This window comes from Trachypithecus francoisi, unplaced genomic scaffold, assembly GCF_009764315.1.
Source record: "Trachypithecus francoisi isolate TF-2019V2 unplaced genomic scaffold, Tfra_2.0 Lachesis_group13, whole genome shotgun sequence".
In the NCBI taxonomy this organism is placed as follows: domain Eukaryota; kingdom Metazoa; phylum Chordata; class Mammalia; order Primates; family Cercopithecidae; genus Trachypithecus; species Trachypithecus francoisi.
Window position 1 is genome coordinate 54324279 of NW_022681458.1, and position 21949 is coordinate 54346227.

At 33.5% G+C, this 21949-nt stretch overlaps 2 protein-coding genes across 4 annotated transcripts in view; one reads left to right on the top strand and one right to left on the bottom strand.

Moving 5' to 3' along the window:
- CALCRL (calcitonin receptor like receptor) overlaps positions 1 to 21949 on the top strand; it is a 106188-nt gene that overhangs the window by 18019 nt on the left and 66220 nt on the right. Inside the window, exons 2-3 of one of the 3 annotated variants that reach the window (XM_033230923.1) lie at positions 8 to 75; positions 18935 to 18995. The exons of 1 other annotated variant lie outside the window; for it this stretch is intronic. The gene's annotated coding sequence lies outside the window, so the exon portion shown is untranslated. The remainder of the gene's footprint in view (positions 1 to 7; positions 76 to 18934; positions 18996 to 21949) is intronic. One more of the 3 variants, XM_033230922.1, reaches the window with a different exon arrangement.
- LOC117094186 (glyceraldehyde-3-phosphate dehydrogenase-like) lies at positions 15106 to 15531 on the bottom strand. Its single transcript, XM_033229402.1, has one exon. The coding sequence runs from the start codon at positions 15529 to 15531 to the stop codon at positions 15214 to 15216; it is 318 nt and encodes a 105-aa protein (XP_033085293.1). The 3' UTR covers positions 15106 to 15213.

The window sequence follows — 21949 nt, forward strand, 5'->3', positions numbered from 1 at the left end:
CATCTAGGGTCCTACGATGATACACCAACCACTTGTGCTACCAGCTGTCAAAACTTTGGATGGCCCTACTTTCAGGTATTGCATATATTACAAAAGAACATTCATGACCTAATGAAAGTACATGTAGGATTTCTGGTAAAGTTGAGGATAATAAGACCATATTAACAATAGTAAGAAATATTTCACAGAAAGGTATATGGTTAACTTTAGAATAAAAGAGAATCTTGAAAGGCAATCTAACAAAATACTGATAAAGATGGAATTATGGACATCTGTCACACTTACAAAATTATTTCCTTGGGACCTTGGCAGTGGACTTAGTGTCCACATTGCTGTTCTCTTGGCCAGACTACCGGGAGTGTCAAATTAATTTGAATGTGTCCTAGTAGATTTATTAATATTAGTTATTTTGTAAAATTAGCCACAGACCTCATATATGTATATGTACTATATAAAACATATTATAACCATAATTATATGGATATATACCAAAAATTGTGTTTAACATGATAAAATAGGGCTAAATTGCTCATTTGAACTAAATTCCTTTTCTCTATAGAGTTCTTTATTTTCTATTCACATTGTTACTGTTATATTCCTATGAATGGATGTAAAACTTTCTTATATTTGGAACATAAGATGATATCTTATTTATAAGCAAAGGAAAAAACTTTAAATGACTCTAAATATTATTTTTAGAACTCCCTGGCCACTCTGAGGTCTTATTTTCAATCCTGGGCATTAACTACAGGCTTTCGGGGCATTGGTGCTTCCAGAAAGACTACTGTTCCAGATGTGTTTGTCTTGTTATTTATGTTTGGCATTATAGTACCATGGCAAATAAAATATTAATTATGCAATTAATATTACACCTCATAGTTGCCTTTCCTACAAAATTAAATGTCCTGCATTAACTTGTTTTTAGACTGCAGAAATTTGACAATTCAATAATGTATCATCATAATAAATGGTAATAACCTAAATTAAAACTAAAGGCTACTAAATTATTTTCTTTTAAATTTAAAACTGGGTGACATCATTCCTCCTTCTGTACTTAAGCTGTGATTTTAAAATTCCCAGTTCATACTGCTGGGCCCAAAAATAGATCCTCTATAATTGTTCTTTCTCCCACAGCATGTCTTTGGGAACTCATCATTGTTGTGCTGTCCTTTCATGTGTCAGCTTCCTTTGCACATTGCATTTCACATGACTCACTGTTCCTTAGAGCAAGGTTTGAATGCTCAAAATGCCTACTTATATCTGACAGCTGGATTTTTCTTCCTGATGGTTTTTATGTGAAGTAATACCAGATCAACTTTCAAAAGGCCCAAAGTTTGCTTAATAAAGAAACATAGGAAAGAGAGCACGATGGGAGAAAATTCACTTACTAGGGAAGAACTAGATTTGGCCTCCCACTATCTGTGTGTATCAGTCATGTCTTCATGTGAATGCTGAGAGGAATACACTATATTTTTTCCAAGTGTGTTTTTCAACTTATAAATTATAACATCTGTTTGAGAGTTTGAAGAAGATACATTGGAAGTAACTGAAAATGAAAGGTCCAAGTTTAAAGGTGCATTCTCTTCATTAGCCTGGTCTCACAGAACTTGTAGAGCATTGGAAAGATTTTCTGTGAGAAGATAATGGCTGCCATTTGAGTTGCTTTTTGTTCTAATAGTGCAGTTTAAGGTGTAAATTCACTTCAATTGCAGCAAGACAGAGGTAGAAAAAAATTTTCTTTATGGAAATTAAAAATGTAAATGAGAACTATGATTGCAGTTTGCCCTCATATTAGTTTGAATTATATATGTTTCCATTTTAACATAATAAAAGAAGTACCGAACAGAGACTTAGGAGAGGGGGTTCCCGGTCTTAGCTCTTCTACCACTGCCGTGGAATATAAAGCAAATCACAAAAGCCTCTTGAGCTCCTAATTTGTGTCTCTAAAATGAGAAGATTTTTCTTTAAGATTTCTCAGGTCCATTCCGGCTTTAAGATTCTGAAATAGCTGCCTATAACTCTCTGACCTAAAGATAAGAGCTAAAAATAAAATATCTGAAGTTCTTTGTAACCAGCTATGTGATTTGTAGTAGTTCAATTCCTCTAACTACAAGGGTTTGTTTGTTTGTTTGTTTGTTTTTTTGCATGGTTTTATTTATATAATCATACAGCTGACTGAAACTTGACAGATGGGTAAGAAGTGGGAAATAAACAAATATAAGGAGAAATGTCTCTGGCTAGTTTGAATTTTGGCAACAGAAGTATCTATTTCTAGTTATTGGTAAAGTTTAGTAATCTTGTGGAAAGTTCTTTCAGACTCCAAAATAGTAAAGATATTAACTTATAAATTTGTAATCATTTAATAGCTCAATTTTTGCATTTAAATTTTAATCCAGCTAAAATTGAAATAATATTTAACATATCATATAAACTAAAAAATGTATTTGTAAATTATATGAAAATACTCCAGAAAAGTTATACTTATAGTGTTTTGAAGTGTGCTTAATAAATCAATTTTATGAATGATTATTTTATCATCTCTTTAAAATTTTAAAGCACACTGTCCTATTGCTCAGAGTTCAAATTAGGTATACTCCCATGTGTATGAGAGACACAATTAATGACTTGCAAGTCATAATTAAAGATTCAAAACATTCATTTTTATAACAGAATGTTTACAAAATACTTATTCTCATTTTCTTGTGTAATCACCAGTGTTTCCAATTAAAGTAGTTAAAATTCAAACAAATGAGGTCAGCGTGACTTGTCATTTATGTTAACTTACATGTACCGCAGCAAAATAAAGCTGGGACCTAAATATGGCACTGGCTTAAATAAGTAAGTATTGGTAATCGTACTTGATCATGTGCCTTGAGGGTCTCATCTTAAGTGCCATGAAAGTCTACCAGTAACTCCTTCATCACTAAAAGATTTTCATATTATTATTCTTTCTGTAAAATGGTAGAATATGAATATGCTTCCCTGCAATGTCCTTGTTAATTTGCCCTTAATCAGACTCTTCTTTAGTGAATAAAGTTGTTCTGCCTTGCATTGATCCTGTAATTTGTCGATCTCTGTAAAAAATTTCACTCACACAGATAGTAGACTTCACTAAAGATTTACACGGTAGCAGATATGGGAGAGGTTCACATACCACCAATGTAAACAACTTCAAATCAATAGTATAAATGACCATTTTTAGATGTCAGTTATTTCTCCCAATAATCTATTCTGACCTCTCTCTATCTCTTTGACTTTATTCTATCTTTACCCATTCTTTCCTTTTGTCACTCATTTTCCAGCTTCTGTTGCACGAGTAAAAGTAACGCATTTCCTAATTTGGTTCATGGAGAGGAGACTTCTTCCCCTGACATTTGAGCACCTGATAACATTTATGACCAAGAGTCTGCTCTACTCTAAGTGGATTTTTAATTTATCAGAAAGAACAGTTCCTCTCATAAGAGGAATTATGATGCCAATGTAATAGCAATTATTTAATATGTAAGTAGGTAAACATAAACTGCCATTGAAATTTAGTAGAAAGCATATTATATGCAGTGATGATATTACCTTCATGAAATTCTTTAGTTATCATTTTTTTCTTTACAAATTTGTTTTACATTAAATTAGGATAAGTGTCTTGTTTATCTTTTTTACTACATTGCCCACCATAATGGTTCTCAAATGCAACAACATTTTCATTTTTGGTAGAATTGAGTTTCCCCATTTACTATGTGTTACTCCTTTCCCTAGACCAAGGATCTACGAAGTGAGTTATCCGTACTCTTACCACATAGGCAGAAACAGCTTGTTTTACAGAAATCAATTTCCTAATCCTCAAACTCGATTTGATCTCCTTCCTAAAACTGATCTGCCAGTGAAAACTTCGAAGGTACAAGCTTCCAGCTAGTTATCCTTTTCCACTTCTCTCTTCACAATCTTCCTTCTTCTCTTTTACCTACGTCTCCCTCCCCACACCAAAAAACACAAGTGTTGTATTACCCATTCTGAATCTTACTAGAGAGCATTTTTGCAAAGCGTAACGATCTCCTAGGCCACAAACACGGGGACGAGGATGGTGGGTACATTGATGTTTGCCAAGCCTCCTTTCAAAAGGACATGTCAGCTTCCCCCTTCTTCATCTCATTAAATAATATAGGGCAAATAAAATTTTACTTGTGTTTAAGATGGATTAAGAATCAAATTATATCTCAAAGTCTATAATAATGCATTTTGATCTTGAGTGTAAACATTAAAGCCAGACTGCATGATTCAACCCTTGAATTAATCAATTTTTAATCATGTGTTAAAGTTAATAAACCGACTGAGCTTCAGGTCCCTCATTGGTAAAGCTGGGTTAATCATAGTACCTACCTTACATGATTGTTGTAAGGTGACCGTAAAGTCTAGAAAATCAAATATTACTTTTTAAAAGTATTACAATCTAATATATATAAGTGAATCATTTATTATATATCATTTGTATTTCCAGATTTGGTGGACACTATATAAATAGATAGCTACAAGTAGAGGTATAAATAGGTAATGTATAGATTAGTGCTTGAAACTTAGTAAGCCTTCCAGATGTGTTAGCTACTATTATTATCAACATGATAATTATTGCCATTATTTTTTATAAAAGTTATGGTGGTAATGCAATCTGGAAGAACTTTTTAAAAGCATTCATTTGCTGCCATTTGGACAGGATTTTTTTAAAATAAAATTTTAATCTATGTACAAATTTTGTTGCAAAAATTTTAGAGCAGGGTAAAGATTTTCATGAGAGAAGATTGGAAGAGATTTACTTCACACCAATGCACACATCTGCAAAAAAAAAAAAAAAAAAGACAGACACTATAACATCACAAATTTTAAAGTGTTACCTGCTCATCTAATGATCTATTTCTATGTCACTTTATCTTCTTTCTTGCTCCTTGCTACCTTTATTCCCTTTTTTTTCTGTATAATGAGTTTTCCTGGCTCTCTTTCACGGTATCACTAAAAATAATTTAAAATATAAAAATACATTTTAATAGAATAAAATTCTTTAAGATGAAGGGTGGATAGTGGACTGGGATATGATTTCAAGGAGAGAAAGAAATGATCTATCATTTCCAACTGCTGTGAAGAACTCATTCATTTATTTTAAATGAATGTGGTAGATATTGAATTGCTTTTATATTTATGTTTTACTGTGAATTTTTTTAAAATGATGTAACAGTTATAGTTTAGAATGTCAACATTTAAAATGTGCCAAAAGTTACATGCTTTGCAACTGATCTGTCAGTTGAAATGGGTGATGTTTTTTCAAAATTATTTTACACAAGGTGTCAACAGAAAAACTTGGAGCACATTGCTCTTTACTAGAGTGTTTCATTCATCATTGCATTTCCTCCACTATAAGGAATACACTTAAAATACGTTTATCAATAAATATGCATACAATTTTTTCTTATCATGAAAATATGGTGAGTTATAATGTCATGCTTTTCATTGTACAATGCATTTGTGACTAGAACAACTAATCTTATCTCATAAACTTCACTTACAGAAGGAAAAATTGGATCTAGAATAATGCAATCTGATATTATATGTATCAAATGGAAACGTACTACTAATAAGCAAATAAATATAAGACTTTCAAGCTATAGGTGGAAGATACCAAATGGGTTTCTCTTGTGTTTTAAAGGATAATAAATTATCAGGAAGTTAAGAAAGGTCCATTGAAACTGGGTAATTCTATGTATAATTCTATGTATAATAATTATATTTGTGACATGACTATTAGCAAATAGCTTGCTTTTTTGATAAAAAATAATATTATACATTAACAAAAACATAAGTTGTCAACATTTATGTTGTCATAAAATGTGAGAAAAATCCATAATCTTTTTCCAAAATGAATCGACCTTTGAAACAAGCAATCAGTTAAACAGAGAGTATCTGAAGAGGTTTTACTGGAGTCCAAATACTGTTCCTTGAGACAGATTTAGATCTACCATTAATAATCTGATCCCTCAGTCTAAATTTCAGGAAGAGTCCATTAGACCCCCAAACTAAGTCTAATAGTCAATGCAGTGTTGATTTCCCCTATGTAGAAAACCACTTTAAGAAAAATGACATTATAAAAACTTTATTGCACTTAAATATTATTATTGTTATATTTGTTGTCCTTTTTGTCTCCCAGGCCTTCCTTAAGCTTCCTTGCAAAGTATGTTAGTTATATTTTATGGGATATATCAATTTTGACAAAATATTTCCTCTTCCCAAATTATGTAGACTCCAGTATGAATATGATGAAGTAAAATTGTTAATTAGGCCATACCACAATTCATTTATACCTGTCACGGTTTCAAATCTGCCAGTTCTTCTCAATTTTCAGCCAGCTCTTTGTAAACTGAACATCTTTATGCTCTTCCAAGATTATCCAATTTTTTTGTCGATATTAATCCATCAGTCACAATACTTGTGAATGGCCAGATGCCTTTTGACTTGTCGCATTAAGGTATAGGGTCCTGCTAATACAATTAACAATATATTACTGCTATTTCTACTAGTTAATGAAAACAAATGAAATGCTAGTTGCATTTATTGATTTTTGTTAAAGTGAGCAAATTTCTATGTAAAGTATTTGAGAAATGCCTAGGAAGGGTGTGGCTTATAAGAAAAGCACAGTCATTTACTATGATTTTACGGGAAGTTCCTCCTGTGGCTAAATGTACTCGCTGTCTCACATTGCTGTAGATATCTCACAAAGGAAAACCCAACACAAATATCTGCAGCTTTTAATATGCTGAATCTAAAACATTCCTGCCAATGAGAAACAGACCCTGCATTTAAAGGAGGGTAAAGCTTGTTTCAATAAGCCTGGCGAATGGGTCTGCCAATCTTTAGTTAACTCGAGCAAGCCTTTTAAACCATTCTTTTTTTTTTTTTTTTTTTTAGGGTGTTTTATATGACACCTATCTCCAGATAGAATTTGAAACTTCTTCCAATGTTTTGTCTATATGGCATCAAATATCTATTAACCCTTAAATAAGAGAAATTGGGTAACCAACACCTAACCAGCAATTCCCAATGTAAAGAACTACCTCATTGGGCATATCTATATTTTGAAATCAGATGTGGCTATTGTTAACCAGGCTTTAGGCATGAGAGCCCCTTATCTATAAAAAAAAATTATGGTCATGCTGAAGTTTTTTATTTTTTATATCTCACAGGGTGAACTTATTTATCACATTTACTGTATAACTGATAATAAAGTCTAACTTCAAATCATTTGGGATTCTATTGCATGGAGTAAGCTTAGTTATTTCTGAAAAAGTTCATTATTCTCTATTTATCCTAAATTTTTTCCCAAGCCTTCAGATATGTCAATAAATGATCCAGAAAACAATACCTTGACACATAGGACATAGGTTTCCCTGTCACTTCCAACACTGTCACACACACACACACAGATGCAAAATACTTTAGAGTAAGTTTTTTAAATCCTAGGAAACCGTAGAATTTATCTTTATAGCCAGATAATTAAAATATTCCTCAACAATATCCTATTAAGGTCAATTTTGTGTTTTCTTTATGAGGAAAATATGATTTTGAATGCTTTTATAACATCTCAGATTCTACATATTTGATACCATATTTGGTGGGAAATTACAGTCATATGTACAGTTGGTGAAAAAAACATACATACAAGTAAATTTGAAGCACATTAGTTTCGCTTCAAAAGCATTCCAAGTAAAAATTTATGCAATGAAAATGAAGAGGAAGAAGTATGCTTGTTAACATAGATACATTAAATTAAAAACAATATAGACCATACATTCTGGTTTGCATTTTGAAGTGACTGTTGGGAAAGGTCTATTTCTTTGCAGTCAGAACAATTTTTCTATTATATTCTATTATTATTGTTCAGACTTATATCTTTGAAGGTCAAATTCGTCTGAAATTTTTATTGTGAAATAAGGAAGAGCCATTTATTTTTCTTACAGTCCTATCTAAATATTGTAATGTGAATTGTAATTCCTTTTCTCTATTGGAACTTTATTACTTTAATGCCATATCTGAACACAAGCTTTCAAAATCCCTATATTTAAATCTTCTAATAGACTATCTTCATAGCTTCTTAGGATTACAAAGATCCTTTTATCTTTTTAATACACCTCCCTCATATTTTAGATTAAAAATTGAGAAGCAAGAAAATTAAAAGAAACAGAATAGTAATCTAGTGTCACAACCAGAATTATACCATTTCTCTTCAATAGATTTGTATTGACTATTCCATAAAATGTCCACAAACTACCTAATCTTGTCTCTTAAATTTATCAGCAACATGCTGATAAAGATATCAGATATAAAGATATCAGCATGTTGCTGATAACTTTAGGAGACAAGATTAGGTAGGGTCTTCTGGACATTAATGTGTTCTTCTGGACATGTTCTACATGTTCTTATATGTTGAACTTCAAATTTAACAAAGCATTCTGTGATATTTACTATAAGAGCCTCACTATTATTAGACAAATTTGAGAAATCTTCTGTTTCACAATGCCCCAAAGCAAAAAAGTCGCATACAGTTAAGTCTGGGCTTCAGGAAACTGCCTCATTTTAGATTCATATCCAATCCATTGTCCATTGAATTAGTCAAGTCATTTTCTAACTTAAGAAACTGAGCAGATAGTAAATGGAAAAGAATTGAGAAAAAATATATTCTATTGTACTAGATGAAGCTGGATTTGTTAGCAGGGCTATCAAGCTGGACTTGTTATCAGGGACATCAAACTGGCACATTAGTAAAGCAAACAAAAAAACATAAAGCACTCTGTTCATTAAATGCAATTTTTAAAACTCATTGATTTTTTAATCTGCCTGAACCCAGATATAAGTATCTATTTTCTAGAAACACTAATTTTTTAATTGGAATTTTGGTAATAAAAACACTTGACCTGTGGATACAATTGGGTGTCAGTCCTTTATCTTATTTCCTGCTATCTACCTTTGATCTTTTGGTAATAGATTTTTTAACACCGCATCAGTGAATTCCTGACAATGTCGACTTTCCTTTTATTCATACGGTGGAACCAGGATAAAATACTTGGTCTAAATATCCTTCCTTTTGTCCACTTCCTACTACACTCCTGCTGTCATCTGTATGCTTGAAATAATGTGCCAAGAAGCACTGAATTTTGTGGAAGAAGGACAAAGAAAGTTGGATGGTTTTCTTTTGTTTGGGAGACCCAATTTGTGACAATGAGAATGTAAAGGCTCAAAGGGTGGCATGGTGTCTATGCTTACTGGACACTGAACTGGTTTGGAGCTTCTAGAGAGCTGAATATGAAAATGGTGTTTTCATGAGGGAGTTAATAAAACTCTTGACAGGAATTGTGCTGCTATAGGGCCCAGATGGCAGCACAGCATAGGGTAAACTTGAAGGCCATTTTTCACCAGTTGTGCCGAGAATGTAGCAGGACTCTGGCACCCCAAGAGATGATGACTTTGAGAGCATCAGGAGATAGTGTCAACATAAAATAGTACATAGTAGCCAGAGTAAAGGCACTCCAGTTGACTATAAAGGCAGAAGTCATGGACAAATTAAGTCAGAATGTTAGAGAAAGAATGATCTATGGTGGTCCTATGAAAGAGACTGGCTGGCAGACCATCCCTTTAGAGAGGTTAAGAAACGCCTTGAACTTTCCAGGATGCTGGAAGTCTCATGTTCTGAGGTGCAGATGTTCTGAGGTATAGGAATTTATGAGTTATTTTGATATCCCGAGGCTTCTGAGGCCTAACAAAGTTTCAATCACAAGAGTAATTATGGAAGAGATGATTTAGATATAATTCAGATAAACATTTACTTACCAACAGTAAGTTTCAAAGTGTTTGAAAATAGTGCATGAACTATAGGATTATGTAGCTGATTTCAGGTATCTTGTACTTTCCTATGAGTCACCTGGCAGTCAGAAGATATGTGATATTTTCTAATAAAGTTATTTTCAGATGGGAAAGATGAATATAGCTACTTCCACATGGGAAGTCTTGCTGCTGATCTATGTAACCCTAAGGATTAACCTATTCCTGGCACATACAGTTCCAGCTAAGAAAGGCAACATGTAAATTCTTATAAATCAGCCATGATATAATAAGCCAGTATTCACAGATACCCGTTAGTGTGTTCAAAGGAAATTCTCAAATGGCGTTGAAATCTTTAACTCAATCTTTTCACAAAACTCACGCAAAGTATCCAATATTCAGATATGTTAAATCTATTGGAAAATAAAACTCTAGACGTGGATTATTACTGTATTTGTGTGTAAACAAACCAAGACTAGATATTAAAAATTTACTTTCTTCCTCTGTTCTGAACCTAGCCTTCCCCACACCTCTACTCTCAGAAGAGTACATCTCTTACATGCATATTTCAAAATTCTTTTTTTAACTCACAATGTACTTGAACATATATTTTTCTGAAATGTAAATTCATATTATAATATTTACCATTGATTTTGGACTTCCAAATAAGTTGCATGAGGCCGTATTGATTTATTGTTTTTCCTGGCAGTAGTGGACAAGAATTTATAACTGGCTTTAATGTGTTCTTTTAAAAAACTTAAAAAAAAATTTCTTTTGAAAAAAATACAGAAGAAGAAGAAATATAATTATAACTATTAGACTATATAAAGTATACCTTTAATGAGGTTTATCATAATGTTTTCCTTATTCTTTGAAAAACAACAGTGGTTCAATAAATAAGAGATTTTTCTAAGATGTTAATTATTAATATTATGTCATAATCTTATAAAAGAACTTTGACTTCTTCCAGATCTAGTTTATTAAATGATTACTTTAATCAAAATAACACGTGATATGAAAGACAGAAACCTCTCTTTTAAAGATACTCACTGGCTGGGAAAGCTATGATCGCTTAAGCACATGAAATACCAGCAGATTCGATTTATTCTAAGCACTACATGAAAATGATTTTTTAAATGTTCTTGTTCTGAAGCCTTTTTTGAAATTTTAGCATCTGTTTCATTTCCTAGATTCTGGAGTAATTTCTGTTAGGAACTTGTAGTTCAATGTGACAATACAACTAGGGGTTGAATTATTAGTAGGGCAAACAGAGGTTGTCAGTATATGAGCCAGCTTCTGCTTCCACAAAGATTAACATATGGCTCCAGAACTAACAGTTATTAATCATATCATTTAAAACTGCTATTTATAATGGCATAATATGCTATTTATATTCATTATGCTATCATAGAATGTTTAGAGGCAGATTTATGCTTCTAGCTAAAATAATTTAAGGAAGTCTCTTTTAACACATTTTACTTTAACTTCACATTCAGTAAGCATTTTCTTCAGTTAACATAAGTTGCTCTTCTGTAAATTAAAATATATTTCTTTGCTTTTATCTTTGAAAAAATGGCCTGCTCAAAAATAAGGAAGTGTTTAAAATTAGATAATTTTAAAAATTTCATTTGTAAAATTTTGAAATTTTTTCGCCAGCTTTCACTTTAGAGTTAAGTTCTGTGAGCTGGCCCAAACTAACTGTATTAATTTGCAAGGGCTGCCATAATGAAAGCTGTAGACTAGAAGACTTAGACAACTGAAATTTATTTTCTAACAGTTCTGGAAACTGGAAGTCCAAGATCAAGATGTTGGCAGGTGTGGATTCTCCTCAGGCCTCTCTTCTCTATTTGCAGGCGGTCACCTTCTTATTGCATCTTCACAGGGGTGTTTGCATATCCCTGACATCTCTTCCTTTTCTTATGAAGACATCAGTCATATTAGATTAAGGATATGCACTTATTACTTCATTAATCATAATCACTTTTTAAGTGTGTCATGCCCGAATATAACCACATTGAGGGTTAGAACTTAAATATCTAATTTGGGGACAGACACAATTTAGTCCATAATATCAGCTGGGCCTGGTGGCTCTTGCCTGTAATCTCAGCATTTTGGGAGGCCGAGGCAGGCGGATCACGAGGTCAGGAGATCGAGACCATTCTGGCCAACATGGTGAAACCCCGTCTCTACTAAAATAAAAAATTTTTTAAAAAAATTTGCCAGGCATGGTGGCACGTGCCGGTAGTCCCAGGTACTCGGGAGGCTGAGGCAGGGGAATAGCTCGAGACTGGGAGGAAGAGGTTGCAGTGAGCCGAGATTGCGCCACTGCACTCCAGCCCGGTGACAGAGCAAGACTCCATCTAAAACAAAAAAAAACAAAACAAACAAAAAAAACCAAGAGTTTCTAAGAAATGATTATGAACAAGGTGAAATTTTCTAGAATATAGGAAAAGCTGAATAAAGAAAAAAACACATCTCTGAACCTTAATATTATGTAATACTGACAGAATACACAACTATAATTCAGCTTTGCAAAGGTTGGTAAATTACTTAAACAATTGTATTCTAGGTTATTTAAATAGCAATTTAACCAATCTTCCAATGTCTACTATGAACTGTCTTAAATGCTAAAACAGAAGGTAAGGTAAGAATGAATAAACCTTGATCTATACCCTTAGGAAGATTCAAAATAACAATAGAAGTCGATATTTAAGACATGATTCATTTCATTTACTCTCATGAAGACTATATAGGCTAATGAAGGAAAAAGACAAAATAAGCGCAATACGGTGTCATTAAATAGATAAGGGAATGTACACAGAAAACTAAATATTTTATATGGGCTTATAGATCTGTAAAAATAGGTTAAATTTTACATGATTCTCGATTCCTTTTAGAATGCTATATTTTTATAAAATTATATTCCCAATTGAATATTTTTAAGCTTCAACTGCATCTCTAAATATTGGTGTGAAGAATAACTTTTGAAATTGATGCAGAGAATGATATACACAATTTTTTTTCTTTTAATGACCAGAATTCCAGGATTAGCATGGATAATTCCAAATTTTTAGTGGGTGGGTGAAAGGTCAGAACAAAGGCATCTGCAAGAGAACTCTGAGAACTGAAACCGTCAAAGCTTTTTACATTTAACCTCAAACTAAGCTGGGCACTAACTTGCCTGCATGGAAGTCCACTTGATTACAGTGGGAACTGGGCAAAGATGTTAAATAATGAAAATGTAGGCGATATTGATAAAGAAGTAAACACTTGACACTTTGTAAATGTGAGAAATCCTATACTGTGGGTTACTTTTTATTTTATAAACTGTGACATTAACAAGTAACTATCGAAACATTATCCTCTTTCCTATGGTGGTTTTATAGTTCATAACTTTAAATTAACTTTAATCACAAAATCTAAATTTAAATATAATTATTTCAATATAAAAATATTTCTGTAAGACAAAATATTGAAAAGTATTTAGACCTTGTGTCTTCCCCGACTCCCATGTCCTATTTAAATAGCTTTAATGTAGTTTACATTATTTTTAAGTCAGTATTTTACCACAAATATTACTTATGCTACTACTGAATCTTTAATCATCTTTCAGGTTCTGTAGTTGTTCATTACAGGTCAAAGTCATGTTAAAATTGTTTTAAAATTTATTAATAGTTATGCTTAAATTGGAAAATAAATAAGCAGACATTATCTATAACATAGGCATATATTTCATCAAATATTTTAAATCTATATTTGATTTGGATTGAAATCAATTGAAGTCTTATACAATAATAAACTTCACCAGCATAAACGTCACAAGATGTTTATTCGGCAAGCTATTCCAAAAGTAGCTTTGCTGGGTTCCATTGATGCTTTTAGTATTTCTTTTCTTTCCTTTGTGTGTTTATGGGTTTGTTTTTTGTTTGTTTGTTTGTTGTTTTTTGTCATAGTTGTAGTTGTTAACCATGCTACTGTGAGTATACCTTTGAAACATCAATTCGTTTTTTCATCTATATATTAGTTTTCAAAAATGTCTTGGGAATACATTTTAAAAATCACTTGAGTATGGAAAATAAGTGGCCTTTATTTTCAGACAAAAAGTTTTCAGTCTTGTTCCAGTAAGAGAGCTTCACCCTCATTATTCATCAAGGATTGTATTTATCAAATATATATTTACCAAAAATCTCTTCTGAGAGAAAGAGTATACAGTCAGGGTTACTCAAAGGATATTTAGTGCATTTACTTTTTCAGATAATTCAAAGTTTATTCCTAGGTGAAGTCAAATCAACAGATTGAAGGACCACATTATATTTAATTGCTATAGAATACTTTTTTATGCCTGATTATAGGTCTTTACTGATGAACATAAGAAACAGCCCTTTGCAACTTGCCACATTTTTTATTATTGAAATTCACATGGGAAACATATACATTGAATTACAGAATGTTCTCTTTGAGAGAATCCTACATGATCTTTTGCAGTTAGTTGAGAGTATATTAGCACTTCTTCCTAGAAATTCGTTAGTTTCATACTACAGACCATACACTTGGTAACTTGATCTACTAGAAGACTCAAAATTTTAGACCGTCCCTCATTTGCAAGAGTTTTTAATAAAATACAAGGTCTTTTAATATCTTATTTCTAGCTCTTCTTTACATTTCCCAATATTAGTATTTTTTCTCTTTTTTCATGTATGTAATGTTATCTGTGTTTAATAAGTTTCATTTAGGTGAAAGAAACAGGGACACTCTTGTACCTGTTTAGATCTATTACTAAGATAACAGGGAAATCAGGAATACAGAAGATATTTTGTGTCATTCAGTATGACATGGTAACTCTGTATCATTCAAGATGAAAAATTTTAGATACTTACACACAGAAATTATAAGTGCTGAATGTCCTGCTTAAATGTTACTTTATTATATTACCATTAGTAAATTTATTATGATTTTTAATTGACCGATAAAATTATACACATTTATTATGTACAACATAAGGTTTGGTTGTATCTATAGATTGTGAAATGACTAAGTCTAGCCAATTAATGTACACATTACCTAGTAGAATTGTATTTTGTGCTACAAACAACATCCACTCTCTTAGCATTTTTCAGTAATACTTTATACCTATATTATTATTATTATTATTATTATTATTGGCTGAGCACAAGGGCTTTATTGATGGTACATGACGAGGTGGGATTCCCTAGGCCCCTCCATCTTCAGGGGGTCTTCATGGAAACTGTGAGGAGGGGAGATTCTCAGTGTGGTGGGGGACTGAGTGTGGCAGGGACTCCCCAGCAATGAGGGCCTCTCTCTTCCTCTCGTGCTCTTGCTGGGGCTGGTGGTCCAGGGGTCTTACTTTTTGGAGGCCATGTGGACCATGAGGTCCACCACCCTGTTGGTGTAGCCAAATTCATTGTCATACCAGGAAATGAGCTTGACAAAGTGGTCGTTGAGAGCAATGCCAGCCCCAGCATTGAAGGTGGAAGAGTGGATGTTGCTGTGGAAGTTGGAGGAGACAGCCTGGTGCTCAGTGTAGCCCAGGATATCCTTGAAGAGGCCCTCCAATGCCTGGTTCACCACCTTTTTGATGTCATCATATTTAGCAGGTTTTTCCAGACGGCTGGTCAGGTCCACCACTGACACACTGGCAGAATTCCGTGTTGCAAACATTGTTAGATACCACAAAAGTTTATATGACATTTCTGTATTATGAAGTACACTTCAGATGTATATTTTTCCTCTGATTCTTTTGTGTTTTGATATTTTTCAAGCATGCCACCTTTTAAATGTTTGTTTTATTTTGTTTGCTAATCATGGTCTGAAGGCAAATCTGCTTGCCCACAGACACATTTTGTGAGTTGCCTTGGCTACACTCACTATCTGCTAAGCTTCTTTCAAAATCCCTTTTCATGTGAGAAGTTCAAAAGCCAGGCATGTAAGCACAGCTTTTAGCAAAAGTCCTAACATTTAGGAAGCATTTGTCGAAGCATTTACTTAGTGTGGACTTTTCATATATTCTATATCCCTTTTATCCTATCACCTGAAGCTCTCAGTTTTACCAGTAGGATGCATAGAAATATGATGTTCGTAAAATTATATTATGTACTACATATCTTTCCTTTAAAACATTACCATGATACAGAAGCCTAAATGCCTGTTGCAGAAATAAATAAATGTATTTGCTTTAACCTTGCACTAGAGTCCTCTGCTCTGTACAGAAATTAATAGTAAATAATAAAACCCCCTTCTATGGCTGGTTTTGTTTTTTCTCTTGGGATAAATAAGAAAAGATTTTAATTTTTTTGTAATTTATGTATAAATTCTCACATCTCAGAAAAGCTACCAGGAAAATTTTAATGAAATAAATTAAGTAATTTAATAACTGTACAGTGGAGTGAGATAATTATATTCCAACCAGAGTTAAAAAATATCCACACCAAGAAAAATAATTGTTATAAATGCAGTTTTTTATCATTTTTATTCCATTCTCCTTTTCTCTGTGCTCTCTATAGTCACATTGTACCGTGTAATATTTTGTAGAAATATAGAACTTGCTTTTTTCTAAAAATAAGTAGCAATTACATTTTAAAGAGAGCATGAATAAATTAATTCAGAGCACATAAAATGTTCACAATTACTCTCGGTTAGAGGTCTGAAGTCTTTCCTTCTTCTTCCCTTTCTTTCTTCCAACACTGGAACAGTCCTTGTGAGCTTTTTGTAAAGAAATCTTTTACATGTGAATGCAGTTAATTGACTCCCTTTACCAAATAATGATGGATAATAGCCTTGGTCTCCCTGGGAAAGTGTTTACAACATCAAGTCATTTTTTTTCTCCCTCCACTGGGTCAGCCTTTCAAATATATTTGCTTTGATTCAGGGAATAACCTTAGTAGGGTGTCAGGATTTCTCTCTGGATTAATAAAGGAAACGTTATTAAGATCTAAACATCTGTCAGAAGATATTTATGAAATATTTATTTTCTGATATTTTCTTTCTTTCTTTTTTTTTTTTTTGAGACGGAGCCTCGCTCTGTGGCCCAGGCTGGAGTGCAGTGGCCGGATCTCGGTTCACTGCAAGCTCCGCCTCCCGGGTTCACGCCATTCTCCTGCCTCAGCCTCCCGAGTAGCTGGGACTACAGGCGCCCGCCACCTCGCCTGGCTAGTTTTTTGTATTTTTTAGTAGAGACGGGGTTTCACCGTGTTAGCCAGGATGGTCTCGATTTCCTGACCTTGTGATCCGCCCGTCTCGGCCTCCCAAAGTGCTGAGATTACAGGCTTGAGCCACCGCACCCCGCCTTGATATTTTCTTTCTAAAATACTAGGCTCAAATAACTGTACACAAAAGAAATTTGTTACAAAATATGAGACTTTATAGAAATATAAGTTTAGTGCCATGATTGCATACACCATTGAAGACAGCAACTGTCCAAAGCATAATCTGCAGTGAAATTATTAAATGTCATCCTGTACCTCAGAAAAGTTTAACTTCATTCACACATTCAACAAATGCTTGTTGAGCTACTGGTATGTGCCTAACATTTGGCTGGGTGTTGGGAAGTAATGGTGAATAAAAGATTAGTTGCAAGCCCTTGTGAAATTATAATAGGGGAGACAGGTATTAATCAAATATTCATACAAATTTAAAATGACAAGTTGAGATAGTCCTATGAAGGAAGAAGATGACCTAATCTGGAGGATTAAGGATGGTTCCCCAGATGAAGTGGTATTTTACTCACTTGATATCTGAAATTTGAGTCCTAATCGACTAGGGAAAGACTGGAGGTGAGAAAAACATATGCAAATGCATTCTATGGAAAGGAACGGAGGGCAGAAGGCAAGGGAGAGAGCTGTGTCAGGTGAGGCTGTGGAAATGCAGGGACCACACTAAGCAGGGTTGGATGACTTGTTAAAGACTCTGGTCTTTGTCTTATTACACTGGCAAACCTGTATTTTCAGTAGCTGACAAGAAAATATGTGGTTTAGCACTGAGCAACAAAAATCAGAGGGAAATGGGTTAAGAAGTAAGGGTGAAAACAAGAATAAAGAGTTATTTTGAGATTTTGGTTTTGTAAAGTGAGAAAACAGGGTACAGTGGTGGATGTGGGAGAATCTATAGGGTAGAAAGAAGAGTTTTGTTTTTGAATGAGAGTGACATGAACATTTTAAAATATTAATGGGGGATCCATTTGAGTGGAAGAATTTGAATGTATTAAAAGACATCACAGATATTCAATTTTTTACCAAATTGGAGGAAATGAGGTGCAAGTCAGCAATGGCAATCTGTTTTACAGAAGTGAAGAGATACCTGCTCTACTTTACAAGTTGAAAAAGAAAGAAAAAAAAAGAACACTGATTCTGATAGGCTTATAGGTGTCGAAATATGCAAGTGAGGGAGCTACATTCTGTAAACCTCTGTTTTGTTTTGAAGCACTGGCTGTTGAGAGAGAAAGGAAAAATGGAGTGGGTGTTGAGGTTTTGTAGAAAGGACAGAAGGTTTGAAAGACTGTTTTAGACAGTGGAGGAAAGTGTTGACTAAACCAAGTAGAATTTCTTTGTAAGGAATAAACTGGTTTGAGCTAAGTTAAAGTTTGCTGGTGGGTGGGTGTAATATCAGTTCCATGGCCCACAGGGGAAGAATGTTAAGGATGAAGAAGAGTTGAAGGTGGGATCAGGGGATCATAAGGTACTATGGCTCAAGACAGAGGTGCATGTGGGTCTTGATAATCCGTACCTTTGTACTTTGGGATGAGAGCATGGTTAAGGTAGTCTCAAGAAGCTCAAAGTGCGTGTGTGTGTGTGTGTGTGTGTGCTGGTGTGAGCGGGGGGGAGGGCGGGGGGAAGTACGTGGGGCCACAGGGTTTAATGGGATTTAAATACTTTTTTCTGGTGCATTATCCTTCCAACTTACATAAAAGAGAATAATAAAAGATTCATTATTTTGTCTAGTGTGTGATAGAAGAAAGAATTGCATGAAATAAAAATCAACTTCAATTACTCATGAAAGCTTTAATAGTTGGAAAACTTGCTAACCAAACTTTCTTTTAAACAGTACCCTTTTTACTTCTTGAATTCAGATCTCCCTAGAAATACTGAAAGAAATGTACTGAAAGCACATGGAGAAAAAAGACAGTTGAGGTAATCTTCAAAAAATTAAGATAAACTGTATCCAGAAATGGTAATAACTTAATATCTCTATATAACTATAAATAAGACACTACTCTAAATACTATTACATTGATTCTTGTTCATGATTGTATGTGCTAACTATGCTGATAACATTATCTGCTACACCTGAGGAGTTTTTAGGTGAAAGAGCCTCACACATTACTATCATTGTTTAGTCAAACAGATAACTTATCCAACAGCAGCAATCTATAAGGTAGCAAATGACCCATGATATAATTTAGTGTTACAAGGATGAATTGAGCCAGTTTAAATCTCTTTCAAAATTTTAATTAGGAAAAAATTATTTAGTGATGGATCATGAAATGGGATACCTAGATAAATGCTAAGATGTAGAATCAGTGTCAAAACATAGGATAAAGGATACAGAATTAGGGCCATTAAATATCATGAGGTATTGCGACAAGGACAGGAAGAAACAGATAGAAGGATAAGCCAGAGGAGTAGGGGGTGTAGTAAAGAATTACATCCTGAGTGGAGAGAATTAGCACCTTTCTAACAAGAGGGATTGAGGACAGAGACGCAGAGGAGGAACAGGGATCTGGAACAGTAATGGCACAGGTTTAATGAGAGTGAAGTTACTGAGAGAAGGTCTTCCTGTATCCTTCCAGTTTTAGAACTGAGTTTCAGTCTGTGTGAGATACTGCTCTAAATCTTTCCTGATTTTCAGAAACATTCTTACGTTTCCTATTTCTGCTAGTCAGGATAGCTTGAGTGGGTGTCATTTCTTTTAAAATTCATAGTCTGTGTGGAATGTTCATGATTTTTCTCTTGAAGTGGTCCAAAGACAAGAGAAATGGTCCACAGGGTAGACATGGAACCGAGTACTGAAAAGGGGACTCAAGAGCATGAGCAGCAGTCTTACTATGGCATCTGACTTGGGCAACCTTCGCAAATTCACTTATCTCTCTGACTCTTTTCTTTCCCCATCTATGAAGTTAAATATTTAAGCGAAATGATTACTGTCTCCCTCTAATTGTAACTCCTTCTGGTTTCACACAAAAAATCTCATGTTTATTGTATGAAGCTGAGCTTCACAAAATATATGCCTGTATCTGGAATTTAAATCATAGACTATTATCTGAATTATTCAAGCTAAGGGCAGCCTCTGTTTGATACACTATTTTGAAACTTTAAAAAAAAATAGCAGGTTGAAGATACAAGTGTGAAGAGTGAGACTTGACTCAAGCCTCAAGGCTCTAAGGCTTAGTCTAATACAAAATGGAATATTTAAATACTGTAAATAGCTTTCAGGTTTTAAAGTCTAGGACATCTCAAAATATTTGTCCTTTGGTGACTAATTCCACATATATCAATAACTAATTAGTTTTTATTGATTGTTTTCTCTCGACTAGTACTATTATAGTTACTATGGATCATAAATATGTTTTGTTGATTGTTTTCTCTCAACTAGTACTATTATAGTTGCTATGGATCATAAATATGCTTTGTTCTCTGCAAACCTACAATTTGGTGAGGAAGACAAAATAAGCATAGTAAGCATTCAATTTATTTGTATATAAGGATTTATCTCTCTACATTTTCAGGGAAGGAATTATCAAAGAAAGCTGGAATACTTCAGGTTATCGAAATAGAAGTTCCAGGGAGAGGGGAAATCTAAGCTTGTCCTTAAAGAAAAAGTAGGAGAAAAAGAGACAGAGGGAGAGAAAGAGAATTCTAGATAGAAGAGGTAACATGGGCAAAGACAAAAGACAGGGAAAAAAAAGAGTGAACATCACATGGGCATAGCACTTACATCTGAGAATTTCAACGAGACTGAAACATTCATTGTTTTATTTAATATCATATGTAATTATATATGATAATTATCAGCTGTTATATTTTAAACTTTGTAAGTGAATCACTCTTTTTACCTGACTGTTGCTCTACCTATAACTGTTATATATTTTACCAGTTAATTTAATTATATCTTCCCTCCCATATGAGAAAAGCAAGATAATGAGATAAGATTATAATAAAAGACATTGTAATTTACGTGTCAAAAAGACAAACCTAGGGGAAATAAGTCCCTTGCAAAAAATAGAAATGATTTTTCATTTGGCAATTCTGATAGAAAAACTCTGCAAAGTAATTGTTAGTGGCCTGACCTTGAAATAATCCTCTTTATTTAAACTATAACTTGTATGTTGACAGCACAAGGACTGACACACAAAAAACTGTGATTTGTATTTCAGTAGATGTAAAATACCAGAGAGGGAAATCCAGAATTGCTTTGGTCACATTTACATCTTAAGGGAAGTGAGAGTTATTTGGCATTTGCAAAGACTGGAAATTTGCTTCTAATTATGGAGCTGGACATTGATTGAGGCTGTATTGTGTTAAGCTATGATGTAAACTGAGGCTTTCTCTGCATCTATGTAACTTGGGCAAATTATTTTACTCCTCTAACCTCATTATCTACATAAATAAAATGTGGATAATAATATTATATTTCATTTTATATCCTATATGTGACTATTACTTGAAACATTGGAATGAGGAGAACTCCGAACATTTTCTGGCACACAACACTCAAAAAATGTTAGGCATTACTATAGTGAAAATTTCGTATTGGATATCATTACCTGTCATCTAACAGGAGGAAAGGAAAGCATCATATCTAAATTGGGACAGCAACATAACAAATATTTTATTTATGTACATATTTTATTTCTAGGTTGGAATCTTTTGTCTACCAGGTTTTATTAGGATGTGAGTATGGGAAAGTCATGTAATTAGAAAGTTAATTTGCCTAAGAAAGTTAATTTGCAAATTTTTGTCTAAGAAGATTTCTGAATTTCTCAATAGTAGGCAACCCTACTCCATTCTTAATTATAAAAATAACTTTATATTTAAAAAGTATAAATGCATGGCCACATTTTAAACCACCACTCACTTCTTAATGT

Bases quoted from the DNA above. Each gene is read 5' to 3' on its own strand.
- LOC117094186 (XM_033229402.1), bottom strand. From the start codon at position 15,531: ATGTTTGCAACACGGAATTCTGCCAGTGTGTCAGTGGTGGACCTGACC.